This window comes from Dipodomys spectabilis, unplaced genomic scaffold (assembly GCF_019054845.1).
Source record: "Dipodomys spectabilis isolate Male_0828 unplaced genomic scaffold, ASM1905484v1 ptg000018l, whole genome shotgun sequence".
NCBI classification, from domain to species: domain Eukaryota; kingdom Metazoa; phylum Chordata; class Mammalia; order Rodentia; family Heteromyidae; genus Dipodomys; species Dipodomys spectabilis.
In genome coordinates this window covers 6,974,329-6,993,171 of record NW_024870695.1, presented here as the reverse complement: position 1 = coordinate 6,993,171, position 18,843 = coordinate 6,974,329, and the positions used below count along the sequence as shown (strand labels likewise).

The 18,843-nt window shown below is 45.1% G+C and overlaps 1 protein-coding gene across 1 annotated transcript in view; it reads left to right on the top strand.

Annotated features, from left to right (window-relative positions):
- The window catches only part of Marchf10 (membrane associated ring-CH-type finger 10), an 84,660-nt gene that overhangs the window by 35,298 nt on the left and 30,519 nt on the right, over positions 1–18,843 (top strand). Inside the window, 2 exon segments of the mRNA XM_042673982.1 lie at positions 10,462–10,614; positions 17,031–18,396. Coding sequence (XP_042529916.1) covers positions 10,462–10,614; positions 17,031–18,396 — 1,519 coding nt within the window.

Genomic DNA, 18,843 nt, shown 5'->3' with positions numbered 1-18,843 from the left:
GTGGATTACAACAGTGTGCCTTCCTTGATTTAAGGTTATGCTCTCCCGAACCAGGTGTTCACACTTTGTAATCCTAGTGACTCAAAATGAGATCTGAGGATAGTGGTTTGCAGCTAGCCAGGGCAGGAAAGTCCATTCATCTCTTATCACCAATTAACCAGCAAGAAACCAGGAAGTGGAGGTGTGGCTCAAGTGGTAGAGCTCCAGCCTTGAGAGAGGAAGTAAAGTGAGAGCAAAAGGCCCCAAGTTGAAGCCCCAGTAGCTACCCTCTCCAAAAAAAATGTTATCCTCCCTCTCCTTTTCTTTTCCCCTTGACAGTAATCAGAGATGGAATTTTAAGATTTCTATCGTAGATGTAAGTATAGATATTTTTACCACACTTATGAGTTTCCAAAACCAAGCCGGAGATACATTTTATCTCTAAGAAGATCTGGAAAATGCAGGCAGTGTATCAAGACCCAGCTGGGGCTGATGTTCCATTGACTCCTAAATCTTCCTTCACGGGCAAGGTGTGAGATGGTGGGTGAGTCTAGCAGAACAGCACATATTTCTGAATTCTGTACGGATGGGTGAATTGCAGCGTTGTGAAAAGGCCTAGCAAAGTGCAGAGGTACTGGGAAGGTTGAGGGGCTGTGGTAGCCCCCCCAGTCTTCCCAGTTTTCCACCTTTCCCACTCCCAGCCTGGGAGAACCATGTCCTGTGTTGGTGGGGTTCTAGCACCTGGAATCCTGAGGTGCTCTCTACCCCAGGATCAGACAGACACATGGGAAACCAAATGTGGGTTTCTCCTGTTCGCTTCTCACCTGCAGCTTGGGCAGAGTCCCTACTAGTTATGTTCTGGGAAAACGGATCTGGATGAAGTCCTGGGAGCCTGCTTCCAAAATCTTGCCCTTTAAAGCAAAGCCAAGTGTTCCGAAATTATCCTCACTTATTATTGGGTTCCACGTTAGTCATTATCAGATTCGGATGGGTGGGAGGAGCCAGGCCTGTTGGGCCTCCTGGCAGCTTATTGTGAAGATGCCTTCTTGTGAAACTCAAGCAAAAGCCCTAAATTCAGCCTTGAGGAGACAGAAATCTAAAATAACCGTGGTCTCTCTTGGATTGGGGAAACATTTATTTAAAGAGCATCCTGAAAGAGGAATTTGAAGGCAAATCTTAAATCTTTATAATTTGCCTTGCAAATAAATTCTAGTGAAGATTTTTCTCCCTCACAAAGGCCAAGCAAGATGAATGGGGTTTCCCAGCAAGTTCAGTTGGTACTCAACAACTTTCCAAGATATCTGTCCAAGAGAGAAAAAAAATGAAAACAAGATAGATGAATACTCCCGTTTTTATAGAAAAAAATCATAATTCTTTAGTTTAAAAAAATAGTTTTTGATTGTTTTTTTTTTTTGCTAATGCTTTTGAGAAAGAGGGAGCTTGTGGGGGCGTAGTGGGGGGTTCCAGAGCCCGGATTGCGAAGTCCTGGCTTATAATCCTGGCTCTATTATTTTACAGTCTCAAAATAAAAGCTGGTAACTTCTTTTGAGCTCCAATTCCTCATTAGTAAAGACCCTGGGTATCAGCTGGAGCTTAGGCACAGGTAATTCCCAGGTCCTGCTGGCTTGTTCCCAACATCACCTGATGCTCCAGGGCTGGCAACTCTATAAGAAAACCACTTGAAGTCATGCTGTAGCTCAAGTTGTAGAGCGCTTGCCTTGAGCTAAAGAGCTCAAGGACAGCGTCTGGGCCCAGAGTTCAAGCCCCATGACTGACCAAAAAAAAAAAAAAAAGAAAAGAAAACCACTTGACCAAAGAAACTTTAGTTTGCAGCTTAGTTATTTTTTTTAAATATCCTTTAAATATTTCTTCATTGATGAAATTGTCCATTTCCTTATTATCTATAGAGAAGCTCAATGCATTCAACTGTTCCCCCCCTTTCCCCTCCCCCACCCCCACTTTCCTAGGCACTTTGTCCTACGGTGTTTGGGTTTCTCCCTTCATTTACTTCATGCTTCTCTGCTTGGGCCCCAGGGATGCAGAAACAAAACTCCAGGACACCAGTGGGGAAAATAGTGTGATACACACCACGACCAAAGTAAATGCTAAGAGCTGTGAGAGCAGTGGGCAAGGTGAAAATCCTGACAGCCAGGGACTTAGCCCAGGAGCAGAGAGAGGGAGTAGAGAAGGGGAAGAAGAAAGAGGGGAGGGAGGTGGAAAAAGGAAGAGTGGGAGGGGGGGGATGAGAGAGGAGAAGGGAGAGAGGAAAGAAGTGCCCCAGTAGGAGATGCTTGATGTGCAAAGGCCTGGAGAAAAAAGACAGACAGATGGACAGATATTAAGAACCTACAAAAAGGGGCTGGGAAGGTGGCTCAGTGGTAGAGCGCTTGCCTTGCACACCTGAGGTCCTGGGTTCGATTCCTCAGCACCACATAAGCAAAAAGAAAAAAGCTGGAAGTGGCGCTGTGGCTCAAGTGGTAGTGGTAGAGCACTAGCCTTGAGCTAAAGAGCTGAGGGACAGCGCCCAGGCCCAGAGTTCAGGCCCCACGACCAGACCCAAAAAAACAAAAACAAAAACAAACAAACAAAAAGAACCTACAAAAAGTCTATGGCCTTGTGCTCGGAACATCTCCAGACAAGTGGCAGAGGCATCATCTGACAGCTTGTTAGAGCTGCAGAACCTGATGTGCATGTGTGGGTCTGAGGAGCCCTGGTTTATGGTCAGTTACAAGTAGGAAGTATAAAATAGAAAGTGGAGGCCCTACCAGTAGACAAGGACTGGGTTCCCAAGGGCCTTGAAAGTCTGTGGAAGGTATCAGTCATCTCTAGGGGTCTATGCAGGATAGTGATACAATCCAAATGGTGTGTGTGTGTGTGTGTGTGTGTCCATATGCTGGTACTGGGGCTTGAACACGAGACCTGAATGCTGTCCCTGAGCTCTACAACTTGAGCCACAGCTCCACTTCTAATATTTTTCTGGTTAATTGGAGATAAAAGTCCCGTGGATTTTCCTGCCCAGGCTGGCTTCAAACTGTGATCCTCAGATATCAGCTTCCTGAGTAGCTAGGATTCTAGGCATCAGCCACCAGCACCCAGCCAGGCATTTTTAACCCTGATTCTGGCTACAGCCTGGAGAAGGGGCTGACTGAGAGGGTACAGACAGCCAGACACAAAGGAGGCCAGATGAGGGGCATTTGAAGCGAGCTCCGCGTGAATGGCAAGGGCTTGACCTGGAGGGGAAAGGCAGAGTGTACAGGGAAGAGGGGATGACCTTGAGAGAGACCTAAGGACATAGGCCTGGAAGAACTTGATGACTGGGATGTTAGGGTTGGGATAAAGCAGGAATCGGAGAGAATTTAGGGATTTGACCTAGGAAATGAGGCCAGTGAACGTTGCATTTGCCAAGACTGAGAAAGTGGCCTCACTTTGTGATGTGGTCTATGCAGTACAGTCTGGATAGCTAGGTAGAAATACTAGGGAGCCATTGGGTTCAGAAGATCACTCCCTACTGCTGGTTGGAGCCCAGGTGCCCTAAGGAGCAAGACGGGGCTGAAACTATAAAAGATCCCCTCCTCTAAGAATGGATGGAGGGGCTGGAAAGGTGGCTCAGTGGTAGAGCGCTTGCCTTGCATGCATGAGGCCCTGGGTTCCATTCCTCAGCACCACATAAGCAAAAAGAAAAAAGCTGGAAGTGGCGCTGTGGCTCAAATGGTAGAGCGCTAGCCTTGAGCTGAAGAGCTGAGGGACAGCGCCCAGGCCAAGAGTTCAGGCCCCACGACCAGACCCCCCCCCCCAAAAAAAAAAAGAATGGGCGGAATTGGAAGAGATTTGACAAGGAACCTTTAAAGATAAGAACAATTAAGTGAATAATGGGAGGAGACAATGTATACAGAAAAATTATCTGAGAAGTAGGGACTACTCTCAAAGACATTTAAGAAAGAGTGGGTCATATTTAGTTGGACTCATATTTAACAGGACCTTGCAGGGCTACTCTGGTAGACTGAGACTACTGATTTTAATTATTTATGTTAGAATCAGAACTGATTTCTACTGCAGCATTTCCCAACAAGGGTACAAATCTCCAGAGAGGTACTTCACTGAAATTCAAATTCCAGCTTCTTTCTAACCCAGAGTTTCTGCGTTAATCAACATCACACTTCTATAACAAAATACCTGAGATGATTAACTTATAAAAAGAAAAGGCAAAAAAAAAAAGCTTGCCAGTGGCTCACACAAGTAATCCTAGCTATTCAGGAGGCAGAGACCTAAGGATCAAGGTTTGAAGCCAGCCTCACCAGGAAAGTCCATGAGACTCTTATCTCCAATTAACTAGCAAAAAGCCAGAAGTGGAACAGCCACTCAAGAGATAAAGTGCTAGCCTTGAGCAAAAAATCTCAGGGATAGGACTCAGGCCCTGAGTTCAAGCCTCAGGACTGGCACAAAAACAGCAACAGTGTTGTTTCTGTATAAGATCATATATACCCACTTACCCACTGCTTTTGGACCTGTGGTAAAACAATATCTCATGGCACTGATGCAAAGCCTTGCTTTTGCTTCTCCGACTTTAATGTGTATTCACACACACACACACACACACACACACACACACACACACACACACACGCAAAAAACACAGGTTCTGATTTAGGTGGGCTGAGGTTGTATCATTGTGTCATTGCCAGGGGATGTTCATGCATGCTAGAGAAAACACCTGTCTCATTTTGCAGACGAGGAAACAGGTTCTAAGAAGGTAGGCCATTGACTCAAGGTGCCCCATTTGGTTAGTGGCAGGTACGAGTTGAGTAGCTCTGAATCCTGACTCCACAGAGGCCTGTACTCTGCCTCTAGTCTCTAGTGAGGTTGGCTTAGTGAATACATGATTCATTTCCCTTGGATACCCTTCTTGTCCACCTGTCTTTCCCACCTTGGTTCCTCCTCTTTCCACAATCCCACCAGGCTCTCTCTGCTTTTTTTTTTCTTTTCTCTCTCTCCCAATCTTCCCTTCCATAACAACAACAAAAAAGGCTAGATTAGGGGCATGACCCACAATCTCCTACTGGGGGCAGCTGGAAGATGTGGGGGGAGAGCCTGCCGGAAGGGAGACCCCGCAGGCTGCCATCTGCTGCCGCCAGAGCAACTCGTTTCCCTGGCTGTGGGAGATGAGAAAAGATGGAACCTTCCCCACAGCCACCTCAGGATGTTCTTGGGAACTTGCTGGGGGATGAACTTCCCTACATCTGCCAGGGCAAACCAGAGACTGTCTTCCTGGGAAAGGAGTCCAAAGCCATGCCATTGCCCATGATGCCCTTCTCCGTGATTCAAAGCTTAAACAAGGTGTCCTAGAACACCTGGTGTCCCCACTCTTCCCACCCCTAAAGAACAATTTTTCCGGTTTTGATTCGTTCATAGCCTTTATTTTTTTTAATGTCCTTTCCCCTGTGAGTGCTGCAACCTGATTGCTCTTTTTCTTTTGTGCAGGTGACAGCAGCGAGCACCCCCTGTTCTGTGTTGAATATACCCCTTACTGTTCTGTGTTCGCTTTCTCCCCTGTCCTGAAGCCCAATACGAATTACTGCTGCCTGCTCCTACCTCTAGTGCCACCTTCCCCTCCAGCGGCTCAGGGCCCTTCTACTTCCCTCCCGCCTGTCATCTTTCCCAGCTTTCCAAGACCTACCACTTCCACTCCCTCCACCACTCCAGGTCCCCTAAAGGGGTCACCAGCAGCCCTCTGCTACTTTCCTGTCTCTTGCCCAAATCCATCTGAGACCCCTGTGCTGTGCCTGCCTGGCCCCAGAAGGCCCAGTAAAATTTACCTCATGTGGTAAGTCATCCCCAGCAAGGCACACAGCACAGAGGCTTCCAGAAGGCAAGTGGACAGGAGAGGGGGCCAGGAATTCATACCAGGAGGTGTGGTGTGCGGGGAACAGGAAGACGGGACAGCGCTGCCACCTCCCTTAAGTTCAGCTTCTTGTAGTGCCAAAGGAATGAACAAACAATAAAATCCCATTGTCTCCACAGACTCCTTTGATTTCTTACCTCCTGTGTCTGACACTCTTTGGAACATCACCACCAGAAAGCTAATGTTTGTGTGTGGAGGGTGGCACGCAATGTTTGTGTGTGTAGAGCAGGTGACTCTAAAAGTACATAGCCATCCAGAGCCATCCCAAGGAGAGACAAATGAAAGGGCTCAGTTGATGTTTATGTTCCCTTTCCTGCCTACTTATTAGGCATTTGCATTTCCTAACACCAAAAAATCCCAGCTCCTGAGTTCCAAAATAAAACCTATTTATGGCCCATAATTAAACTTTAATTAAGATCTCCTCTGGGGATGTGTGACACCACACATTTCTAGCATGCTCAAATAGAAAATAGACGTGACCTATTATTTGTGACTGTACAGAAAGCTGCCTATTACACCAAGGCAACAGTGGCTCTTGCAATTAAGCTGTAATTTTTCCCACCATCCAAAAAGAGCAGTGAGCTTTCCAAACAAGCATCTCCTCAGACAGAATCTCAGCCCCTCCCAGGAGCCAAGGAACCCAGTCCAAGAGGACAGAGAGGGTAAAGGCTCAGGAATTGTACTTTCCTCCTTTTCTTGCTTTTCTCATTTTATTTTCAAGAACTGCATCTATGTATAACAAATGTGAACAATTGAATAGACTTGGTTCTGAGTTGTCAGGGCCTTGTATAAATATGGGACTTCTACCTTTCCTCCCCCACCTCCACTTTCCTGGCCAAATAAAGAACTATTCTCTTAGCAATCATTGTTTCCCAACATTATCAAGAGAACTGAGGCACATGTCTTTTTTTAAATCAAAACAGCTGTTTAGTTTCTTAGTTCCTGATGTGTCACCTTGCTCAGATACAGGAAGGGGATATGGGTTATTCAGAGCCAATCACAGACATCTCCACATCTACTGACAAATAGGATAGTGAGTTACCTAGCAGTGAAGCTGTGAACATAAACCCTCATATTTCATTTCCCAGTACAGATAACTTCGATTTCCCACAAGATTCATGCACTGTGCCATGGTAAGGTCCTATCTTAGAATGGCTCCAAAGTTCTGACATTTGATTCACTGTTCACGCAGATATGGTGATTAGAAACGTGGTATCTGCAGCTCTTAAATTCCTGTACACAAACTATGTCATCATGGTCATTCTTTGTGACCTGTAAAGGGAAAATGGAGAACAAAGAACAAACCGAAAACATAACAAAGTGAAGAAGTCCTCCAGCACAACCAAATTAGTTCATAATCTTTAAGGTCGTGACCAAAATGTCTTACTCATCTTGCAAACCCTCAAATTATTGCATAGCAAAGGCACACAGGTATTTGTTGAACAAATTATTAGAAAAAGAGTTGCTATTTGCCTTTTGGATTTTATCAAAGAAGACTTGGGGGAGAGAATCAACAAAAACTTATGGGAATGAAGGCTGCAGAATAAATTATTGTCAACCTGGGAAGGCGGCCTAACTGAGTCTCTGGTTAAATTCACCTCCTCTGCTGGGGGTGGTGACAGACCTCCCATTGCTGGTGGTATTCAGATTCTTGAACTCAGGGCCTGGGCACTGTCCCTGAGCTGCTTTTGCTCAAAGCTAGCACTCTACCACTTTTGAACCATAGCTCCACTTTGTTTTCTGTTGGTTGACTGGAGATAAAAGTCTCACAGACTTGCCTGCCCAGGCTGGCTTTAAGCCAGGATCCTTAGATCTCAGCCTCCTAAGTAGCTAGAATTACAGGTATAAGCCACCAGTGCCCTACTAGTATCCTTTATAACAGAAGAAGCATCTGCCATTTTTAGCGGTTACTTGAGACAGTTGAATTAGACCATTGATGTTTGTTGTTGCTGTATTTTATAGTAACATAGTAGGAGTAGACCCATTTTACAGCTACAAAAACTGAGATATGCACTGTGAAAAGTCAGGAAGTCCTGACTCTGCTAACGATGACATTTCTACCTCTAGACCTGGTAGAGCCCTCTAAGGAGTTCAGCTTTGTTACTTTAATTTTGGAAAATCATTAAGAAATCTGATGCTTTCCATGAAGAAAAAGTTTTTTTTAACACAACCACAAAAATAACCTTTGAAGTCACCTTGGGTATTTTGTTTAACAAAGGTTTTGTTCTACTTTTGAAGTTCTCTCATGGCTTGAGAGTAATGTATCTTCTTGAACCCTATTAAACAAATATCATTAGCCTTGTCTAACAATGTGAGGCCAGATACAGGCTGGCTAAGAGGTGATATTTGGCCTCAAGGAGCTTCCGGTCTACTTATTCAATAGGTGATGTTTTAATATTTAAATGCAAACAAAACGCTGAAAGTAAGGGTTCTGGAAAAGATAGAGTTAAAGCAGACTTAGCGAACATAAAATCAGACCTTGTAGGGCCTGCTGGCTGCTGTGGTGTGGGGAAGACAAGCCCTAGGGAGGAAGGTAACCCACCCTATGGGTGTGTGCATGGAGTTGGAGTAAGATGGGTGGGGGGGGGAACTGTGGCAATGTGAAGTTCTACAAATGAGAGTGTGGAAGGAATTTGAATAATCTTCTCAGATCATTTCTGGGAATCAAAGTAAACTAAGTTAGAATCTTTGGGCCAGGTTCTAACTTACTGGATTCAGCCTGAGACCTAACCCTGCTCCTGGCTCCCTCCTCTTGTCAGCTGGGCAGTGGAAAGCAGTTGTTTCTAAGAGCTAACAGATGAGACCTTGGTGATACAGGAGAAACTTCTAGCTTCAAGGAACACAATGTTTATGCTGAGAAAATGTTATCCCTCCTGTCCACGGTGGCAGATCCCTGATCTCTCTCCCTCCCTTCCTCCCTCTCTCTCTCTCTCTCTCTCTCTCTCTCTCTCTCTCTCATCTCCTCCCTCCTCTCTCATTCTCCTCCTTTCTTTCACTCTTAAAAAGTGAAATCACATCTCACCTTGTGTATTCCAAAGAATAGATACTGAGTTCCCACAGAATTTTCTCTCTGCCTTCCTCTCTCTGGCTATACCCACAACCTCCCTAGGCTCTAACAAGTTGTCCTAAGCTGACCCAACACCACTAGGGGTTCTCCTCTTCTAGTAAGTTGCCTGTGGAGTGCACTGCCCTGTCTTGAAGCACAGAATCCTCTGCTGCTCCCCCACCCCAACACACACACACACACACACTCACTCCACCCTGCCCAGGGTCCGTCAGGAGTAAGCAAGCCTAGTCACTGGATTAAACTAAGCTTCATAGGTTGCCAAAGAGGACTTTCATCCTTTTCCCAAGACTGGATGGAAAGTATTCATGCAACCACAACCTACACTCAGGAATATAAATACTGTTGTCCCCTACATGCCAAGAAAAGCTGTGTACACACACACACACACACACACACACACACAGCAGCCAGGGGGCCGACCCAGCTCTATCCCCATGCTGCCTGTTGGCTATGTCTATTTGTGAAACTTCTAAGCTTTCTAAAAGGGGATGAGCCAAGAAAATTCTCTCGGGGGATTTCGTGCAGATGTTGACGATTTAGCTGCCTTGTGAACCCAACAACTTGTCAAGATGCATGGAAAATGCTTTACCCCCACCTTCATAGGCACTGGCACTAAACACACATGAAGACAAAACTTGATGTCATTCAGACCGAGCTCTAAATGTGAGTTTTGAGGAGGTATGAACTGGGGTTCAGTCCATGATACTCCAGCTACTGTCTTCCACAGTGGTGGGCAACAAATATGCAAGAGAAAAGAAAAGGCGCATGGTCCCAGATGCTTGGCACCTTCCTGTAACATCATACTTGTCACTAATTAACAACCTGAGGACATAAATATGTTGATACAAAATATGTCATTTCAAACCTGGGTGACTTCTCCAATAGCTGAATCATTGTGTGTCCCCAGAGCTGCCTTTTCTTTTTCTTCTTTCTTTTTTCTTTTCTTCTTTTTTTTTTTTTGCCAGTAATAGGGCTTGAACTCAGGCCTCATGCTCTACCTTAGTTCTTTCATTCTTGGCTGGCACTGTACCACTTGAGTCATACCTCCATTTCTGGATTCTGGGTCAAGATGTGTGTCTCTGATTTGTCTTGCCCAGGCTGCTTCAAACCAGGATTTTCAGATCTCAGCCTCCCGAGTAGCTAGAATTACAGATATGAGCCACCAGCACCCAGCTCCAAGAGCCTTCTTGACCTTGGAAGCAAGATACTTTTTAGTAAAAGACCCTTATATCTGCTGCATAGTGCTATTTATGGTGAAAAATCATCTGATAGATAGTAGTATTAGTTCCATGTAATAAATGAGGAAAATGAGGCTTGGAGAGGCAAAGCCATTTTCCACACTCACTTGGTTACAAGAAAGCATAACCAGTTTTCAAATCCACCTCTTCTCTGACCTCGTGGGTCTATTGTCTTAATTCCTTCTCTTTCCCCAAGCTAAGCCTTTAAAGCATCCTTTTATACAGAAGTGTTTTCCTATTTTTTTTAATTAGTTATTGAAAGCATTTGCACCTTTCAGTGACACAGACACCAAAGATTTTATCAAGGAAGAGGAGACCAAATCTGGGGAGACTGACAGTCAGCCCAGAAATGTACAGCCCAAGACCATCTGGGGAGAGAAGCAGACAGAAATTGCAGCTGCCGACAAAGGTGCCAGCTCTCCTGGGAGCAGGTAAGAACTATGGTTACGTTTTCCTCAGAGACAGGGGGTGGGGAGAGGCTGACTTGTTACCTCGTGAATTCTTTCTGATTTTTAGATGGTTATACTTTTATGTGATGGAGAATTATCTTAAACCAGAACACACAGAAGATTTTCAAGGCGGACTGTTGGTTTTAATTTTCTCCAACAGAGGCTTGGTGGGAAAGGGGATGAGGGGAGCAGATCTTTTGTCTTTCTCTTGCATTACCACCCATGAGCATGGCTCTGAATGGTTTTGCATGGACTCAGTGGGAGGAGAAGCAGCCTGCAGCTCTGGGGAGGTCCCACCTGGCTGCAGTCCCTGATCACCTGCCGGGAGAGGAGGATGGAGGAATGTGGGTGGCAAACTGCTCAACTCCCCACAGAGCTCTTCTGCCCTGTGATCCAGGACAATCACACCAGCAAGATCTTTAAATGTGTTAAGAAATAACATCAAAATGAAGAGCTGCTCTATTTCAAAGCACTGGCTTTGGTGGAGCCTCCTCCTTTCCCCGTTTCAGTCCTGAGCATGCACCTGGAAGCCCACGTCATACAGCTCTGCTGACCCTGTCACCCTCTCCTGTGGTGGCAGGAAGAGAAGGAGAGCAGAACCTCGGGAGTCCTCTCAGGACTCAAGGAAAGTGACACATCACAGTCAGCCTTGCCCTTTAGCCAAGTGACCCAGCTTCAGCCTTTGTTGCTACCAAATGTGACTGATACTCTGGTGGACACCGGTAGGAAAACGTGGGAGTATTTGGATGGCTTAGGATTAAGAGCCCACATGAACCTGTTAGCAACCGCGTGTCCTCAGGATGCCCTGTGACGGCATGCTTCCTGGAGGAAAGGGCATGAGGCTCAGGGCAGACCTTACTTCTACAACTTTCCCCCCTTCTCCATAAGGACTCCAGCTCCCTTACTTTAAAATAAAGGATGATGACATCTAACCTGCTGCATGTTAAAGCTAACTTAAGTGAAATAATATACAGACCAGCACATAGTAGGTCCACATAAAAGGGCACTGAACTATTTTGATAGTTTCTCCATGTTGCCTCCCCAACTGACATCAATGAACTCTCAGATACTATTTAAAAGGTGAGGCCAGGCACCCGTGACTCATACTTGTAAATCCTAGCTAATCAAGAGACTGAGATCTGAGGGTCACAGTTCAAAGCCAGTCCTGGCAGCCAAATCCAACTAACCAGCTAAAAGCCAGAAATGGAGGTGTGGTTCAAGTGGTTGACGCACCAACCTTGGAGTGGAAAAAGCCCAGGAGGAATGCAAGGTCCTGAGTTCAAGCCCCGGTACTGGCACAAAATAAATAAATAAAGGCGAGGTGCATTGTCCATGCAATATTTATGAGCCCATGGAGCTTATACAACCTTCCAGCTATACCCAGGTCACGTGGTCCATTGTCCTGTGACCCACTAGGAACATGTCCCATGTTCTGCTATCCTCTGCCCTCCTCCTCTTCCCCCAGTCATGCCCTCCCTTTTTAGCTCTTTTTTCTCACATTGTAATATGGGTTATAAACTGGAGTCTGAAGCAGTTATAGGAACTGTATCAGAGATTTGGAGCAAATGGGACTAAGATGATATACAGAAACCTCTTGCAAATTAATTTTGTATTACACACACACACACCACAGATAGCTCATAGAAAAACAGTGTAGGAAAATAAAAATTTCACAGAAAAAAATTATAGGTAGCTAATAAACATTTTTAAAGTTCAGCCTCATAGATCATGAATGTAAATTTACACATGAGCTAATTTCACATGAGCTCATTTCAGCTTATCAAATTGGCTAAGGTTTCTAACATCATATTTAATACTGGTAGCGAAGCTAACCACTAGCACTTCCTGCTGTCACGAGCTGTGGGCTACACAGGGTAGCAGCATTGCTTTCATATCCTACCTCGAGGGCAATTTGGTGCAAAGAAGGAATTTGGCACCATATGTCAAAAGCTTCTAGAAAGTTCATACCTATTAACTTGGCAATCCACCCCCATGAATCCATTCTCAGAAGACAAGTCATCAAAGATGTGTGAGCAAGGACATTCATTGCAATGTGATCCCCCATGCCAAAAAAGAAAAGTCTCAGGGCAAGCAAATCCTGGTATGTTTATATAGGATACCTTTATACTTTAATTTCTATAAGTTCTTAATTAACAGCAGTGAAATTTTTAAGAAAGGGGAGCAGAGCATGCAGTTGTATGCATAGAAATGCTGCAATTTTTCTTTTTCTTTTAAGGCCTCTAACCAAGTGCTCATGGCTCATGCCTGTATTCCTAGACTCAGATGCTGAGATCTGAAGATTACGGTTCAAAGCCAGCCCAGGCAAGGAATTCTATGACATTGGACACTCTTACCTCCAGTTAATAACAACCACCACCACACACACACATACACACACGCACGCACACACGCACACACACACGCACGCAAGCACGCACGCACAAATCCAGAAGTGGAGCCATGTCTCAGGTGATAGAGCTACAGCCTTGAGCAGAGAAAGCTAAGAAACAATAGCCCAAGCCCCAAAACGCACGACAACAGTAACAGTGAAAAACAAGTAAAAAAAACGGCCTCTAGATAAGGGAGCCCTGGGTTGTAAAAATTCAAATGGCTGCAGGGAGCCAAGTAGGTCTGGTAACAGAGGCATAGCAGGAATTGTGAGGCCGGTATTAAACCACAACATACATGTTTCCACTTAAAGGCATTGAACTTATTATTCAAATGCTGACATATGACTCATTGGTCTGGGTCTGCAGCTCACCCCTAAAGTCCACAACACAAACATCAGCTATTCTGACTTTTGGATTATGAGAAGACATGGATTATTTTAATCCCCCTCTGTATTCTAATTTTTCTCCAATAGTCATAGACTATTTCTATTCACAGAAGAAAAAAGTTAAAAAAAAAACAACCAGCAATGGCTGCTAGAATGTAGGACACTACTGGTCAAGCACATGAGGCAGCCCAGACCAAAGGCCCTGACTTTAGCATGGACAGATACTTGTTCCAGTCTCATTTCAGTGTGCCTAGACCTCCTGCAGGTGGCAGGCACTCCATCCACAGCTGGAGGCCAGGCTGGGCCTCAGAGAAGCCTCAGCATCTGCAGGGCCTGGGCTATGAATAGCTCATCCCTGGCATAGCAATCAGAGTGTTTATTCCCAGCCCAGAGCTACTGGAATCCACTCCCACTTTGATATAGACACATACACATGCACAAAAAAAAATGGGGTTAAAATAGCATAAATATAGAATGGCACCGTCTGCCACCTTTATTGGAAAGATACATAAGTGTGTGTACTTGCACGCACATTCTCTCTCTCTCTCTCTCTCTCCCTCTCTCTCTCTCTTTCTTTCCCCCTCCCCCTCTCCAGGGAATCTCTGATTAAATGTTTAAAGAAGAAGGCAGTATGACAAGGCAGGGTGAAGACACAGTCCCTGGCGTGTTTCAGGAAGCCACAGAATCTCAGCCCAGCACATAACTGGGCCTTCTTTCCAGACCCAGAGCCTAGTGTGGTAGCTCAGTAGCCTCCATGAAGCTCATTTCCAGTTCTGTTTTTCAGAAGCCATCCAGCTGATTTCTTTTTGCCTGTTAAGAGTATCTCCCTTTCCGGGTCAGAAACCTGAGCTAAATTTGAGGTAGGAGGTCCGGGTCCTCTCACGGAGCATCAGAACCCTCCCCCCTCTCCAAAGGACTTAGATTGATCAGCCACTAGCTTAATGTGTGTGTGTGTGTGTGTGTGTGTGTGTATGTTTGTAGGTGCACCTGCACCTGTACCTGCACATGTGTATGCACGTACACACACACACACACACACACACACACACACACACACCAGTACTGGGGCTTGGACTCAGGGCCTGAGTACTGTCTCTTAACTTTTTGGTTCAAGGCAGGTACTCTACCGACTTGAGCCATAGCTCCACTTCTGGCTTTTTGGGTGGTTAATTGGAGATAAAAGTCTCACAGATTTTCCTGCCCAGGCTAGCCTTGAACCACGATCCTCAGATCTCATCCTCCTACATAGATAGCTAGGATTACAAATATGAGCCACAAGCACCTAGCCAATTAGTTAAATTCAAAACAAGAAGTCACCAACCAGAGGTGCATTCTTTGACTCCCCTGTGTCACTCTTTAAAAAAAAAAAAAAGTCAGAATACAGTTGGTTTCATAGACTCTTCAGTTTCCCAAACACATGATCCAGCCCAGTGGGGCAGGCACCCTAGCTCTACTCCTATTCCTATAGAACCAGCTGTTCAATGCATCCTTGAATTGTTGACACATCGCTCACTGGGGTTTATAAACCCATGAGGGGGCCTGGCAGGAGACTCTAACTGATTTCTGGAAGAGCTGATGAGTAAAGATTCACACTGTGTCACTGAGTGTCCCACACCGTTAACAATAAAAGAAGCTTACAGAGTATTAGGACATTAGAGAGTGGAGCCAGGGCTCCCCTGTGAGGCACCTCAATTAAAGTGAGTCAGTATTGACTTGGCCTTGGCTAAGCCCGCTGCTCGGAAGATTTGCATTTCCCTGAGCAGAGCTGTTATCAACAACCTGCCGGGCCGGTCGCGTCCGGTCCACTAGACAGGCAAACTGCTGCAGAAATTAAGCGATAAGGACAACAGAGCCTCATCAGATGCCAAGGGGAGCAGAGAGAAGAGCATGGCAGGGTAGCCCATGGTAGGCAAGAAGAAAGAGAAGAGGAATTAAGAAAAGCACTTTCAGTGTTTCCTGTGCCCATGTTGTCAGTGGGAAAAAGCCCCAACCACACACACACACACACACACACACACACACACACACACACAGGATGGATTCCATGGACTCTGTCCTTCACAGGGAAATTGGAAGTCTTGCCAATTTCTTAAGGGAAAACTCAGGGTAGTGGTTAAAAACACAAACCCTAGCATTAAGCAGGCTAAGGTTCAAATGTTCATCCCATCACATACTAGAAATAGCATTCTGGATGTTATGTGCCATCCCTAAGCCTTGAGGTGACCCCATTTATAATGTGGTATGATTTTGGCACCTATTTCATAGGGCTGTGTGTGCATGACACAACTGGTTTGCTCGGCGTAAGCATTCAGTTAAGTAGCACTTACTCATTGCTTATATACGGCAAGTTTTTTGTTTGGTTTGGTTTGTACTGAGGCTTGAATTCAGGGCCTTGTGCACTGGCTTCATTTTTGTTTTGTTGTTTTTGCTTTCACTCAAGGCTGGCATGCTACCCCCTGAGCCTCTGATTCTGGCTTTTTTGCTGGTTAATTGGAGATAAGAGTGTCTTGGATTTGTCTGCCTGGACTGACTTCAAACTTCAATCCTCACATCTCAGCTTCCTGGGTAGCTAGATTTACAGGTGGGAGCTACCAGCACCCAGCACCATGAGACAAGTTTGAATAACTAATCGCATTAATAGTAACTCACACTTAGTGGTCCCTTTACCTTCACATGTCATAACTTAGATCAGGAAAGGAGGGATTTTGTGACTGCCAGCAGTTTACAACTTTACTAAAGGTCAAAGATAAAGAAAAGATAATCATTTCTTGAGAAGTATTATTTATATTAAATAATGCTTTATTTGTACTAAATAGTATGACCATAAACATCAATGTACCTACCTGGGCATGGGGCTTCTAGAATCTTCCTCTCGATCTGTCAAGGCAGATTGTATTTTAGTGTGGATAAAGCTGTGTGTGTGAAGCAGAGCTGCCATAAATGTATGTAGGAGGAATTTGGAAGAGAAAGGAAGAACCAGTGATTTTTGCAGAAGTCATTCCCAGAGAACTGCTTTTCCTTTTCAAAAAATGCAGAATTAAACCAGTGTTTAGTAGGAGGTTTATCTACCCTCAGTCTTGACATGGGTATGGAGCTAGACCAATCTTCCCAAAGCTTGTGCAGAAGGCTGGCATTGTAGCTCAAGCGGTAGAACGCCTTGCTTAGCAGGCAACAGGCCCTGGGTTCAAACCCCAGGAACACCAAAACTTCTGCAGAACTAATCCATATGCACAGGGTCACTCCAAACACTCAGGGCCACCTTTGAGCACAAAGGAGAGCCTAGAAGCAGGAAATAGAAGCCCATAAACCACTGTCCCCTGGAGCTTAACCTCAAGGCCTGGGTGCTATCCCTGAGCTTTTTTGTTCAAGGCTAGCTAGCATTCTATCACTTGAGCCATAGCTCCTTTTCTGTTTTTTTTTTGTTTTTTTTTTGGGGGGGGGGGGGAGTTTAATAGGAGATAAGAATCTATCTCATAGACTTTTTATCCAGGCTAGCTTGGAACCATGATCCTCAGATTTGAACTTCTTGAATAGCTAGGATTACAGGCATGAGCCGTTGGCACCCAGGCCACAGTTTTTGTTGTTTTTAACAGAATGATGAATTTGTCTCTTCTCAATGCAGGTCCAGTAATTCAATCAGAAAGCCCAGTGTTTGCAGGTGAGACAAAGCTGAAGCGACCAAGTCGAGAGATAAAAAGCGTAGCCACACCACCACCGCTGATGAGGCTGGTAGAGAAAGCCCCAGAGAGGCCCAAGAAAGGAGAACCCAGTCCCCTTTCCCCAAAGGAGCCCCATTCATCCCTATGTCAGCCCTTCCAAGGCATGAAGAATGAGTCTTTGGGGTCACCTGTCATACCCAGTAGTACCATGGGAGCAACAAGAAGAGGGACACCATTTAGGTTCCGAGATGAAGACTTTTATTCTACATTTTCAATAAACATGGTTCCGGAAGATGATGACACGGAAGAGGAAATCCAAGAGGAAGAACAACTTCTGATGGCTGGTATGCACTCACCCCATTCTCCTTCCAACCAGCAAAGAAATCCATTCCTCGGGACATCAACCACCCGAGTCCAAAATAATGATTTTGACAAAAATGCTGATAATAGTCGAGGTAATTCTTTAAGAAGAAGGGAACCCAAGCTTGGCTCACTCAGAATAAACAATACAATGGGGCCAGTGACAAAGCAGCAAGACTCCAGCCTGTCTGATGAGGAGCCTACCACAGATAATGACAGCGATGGCAGTGAAAATGAGAAAAAGACCGAATCCCAACCCAGTCAAGAAGACGGACTCAATGCTGAAGATCGATATCCCAATCGAGGCTCTGTGGAAGCACCTGGGGTCCATGACTACGAAAGAGATTGGCAAGACTATTTAAATGATTCCAGAAATTCTTTTGACTGCTTGCTTTCCGGTAGACCCATAGCTCCAAGATCATCATCAATGAATTCCTATACCACTCCTGGGCCATTGATGCACTCTGCTCTGATAGATGACATGTCAGTAGACGTGTCAGTGTCGTCTATTTTAGTTCACGGTTCAGAGCTAGAGGAAAACTCAAGATTCAACGCTCGTCGACCACTGTCCCCTATTAGAAGTAGGAATCCATTTGCCAGCACTGAAAACCACAATATTTTTCTGGTAAACACGACGCATGAATTTGATGTCAGGGGAGCAGAGCACATTACTTTAACAAGCCAACCCCAGGGGGCTTCGTTATACGCAGAAGAGTTATTACTAAATCCTCAAGGCAGTTTGTCCTCAGTGGACAATCCCAGACCTTCTCGATCAAGAATGGACTTACAAGGCCACTTGCACATGCCTGAGTCCCTGCAAGAAGCTATACCTTTTACTTTCTTTGCAGTGTCTGATTTCACAAGTCAAAACGATGGTGAGGCCAACATAGCAGTCGCAGGCTTTACAGATGAGAAGGGGGAGACTGAGACAAAGGCAGACCCTGAGAAGCTCAAGAAATTGCAAGAAAGGTGAGGAATGCTCACAACTCTGTATAAAATATACACATATTATCTTCCTTTTCTTCCCTCCCAGTGCTAAAATAAGCATTGCTTTCATTAGAAAGTCCTGGGAATTTTAAATCACAGATAGGCTCTTTCTTGTCATTTTAATGTTGATTGTTTGGAGGAAAATGCCCCTCTCTTGTTACTTTTACATTTGTGTGTGTGTGTGTGAGTGTGTATGTGTGTGAGTGTTTGTATGCCAGGCATCAGTTAATCATGCCTGTAATACTAGATATTCAGGAGGCTGATATCAGAGGATCAAGGTTTGAAGCCAGTCTGGGCAGGAAAATCCATCAGACTTATCTTCAATTAACCACCAAAAAGCCAGATGGGAAAGATAGGATGCAAGTGGTAGAACAACAGCCTTGAGCAGAAAAACCAAGGTCCTGGTCCTGAGTTCAAACCCCAGTAACA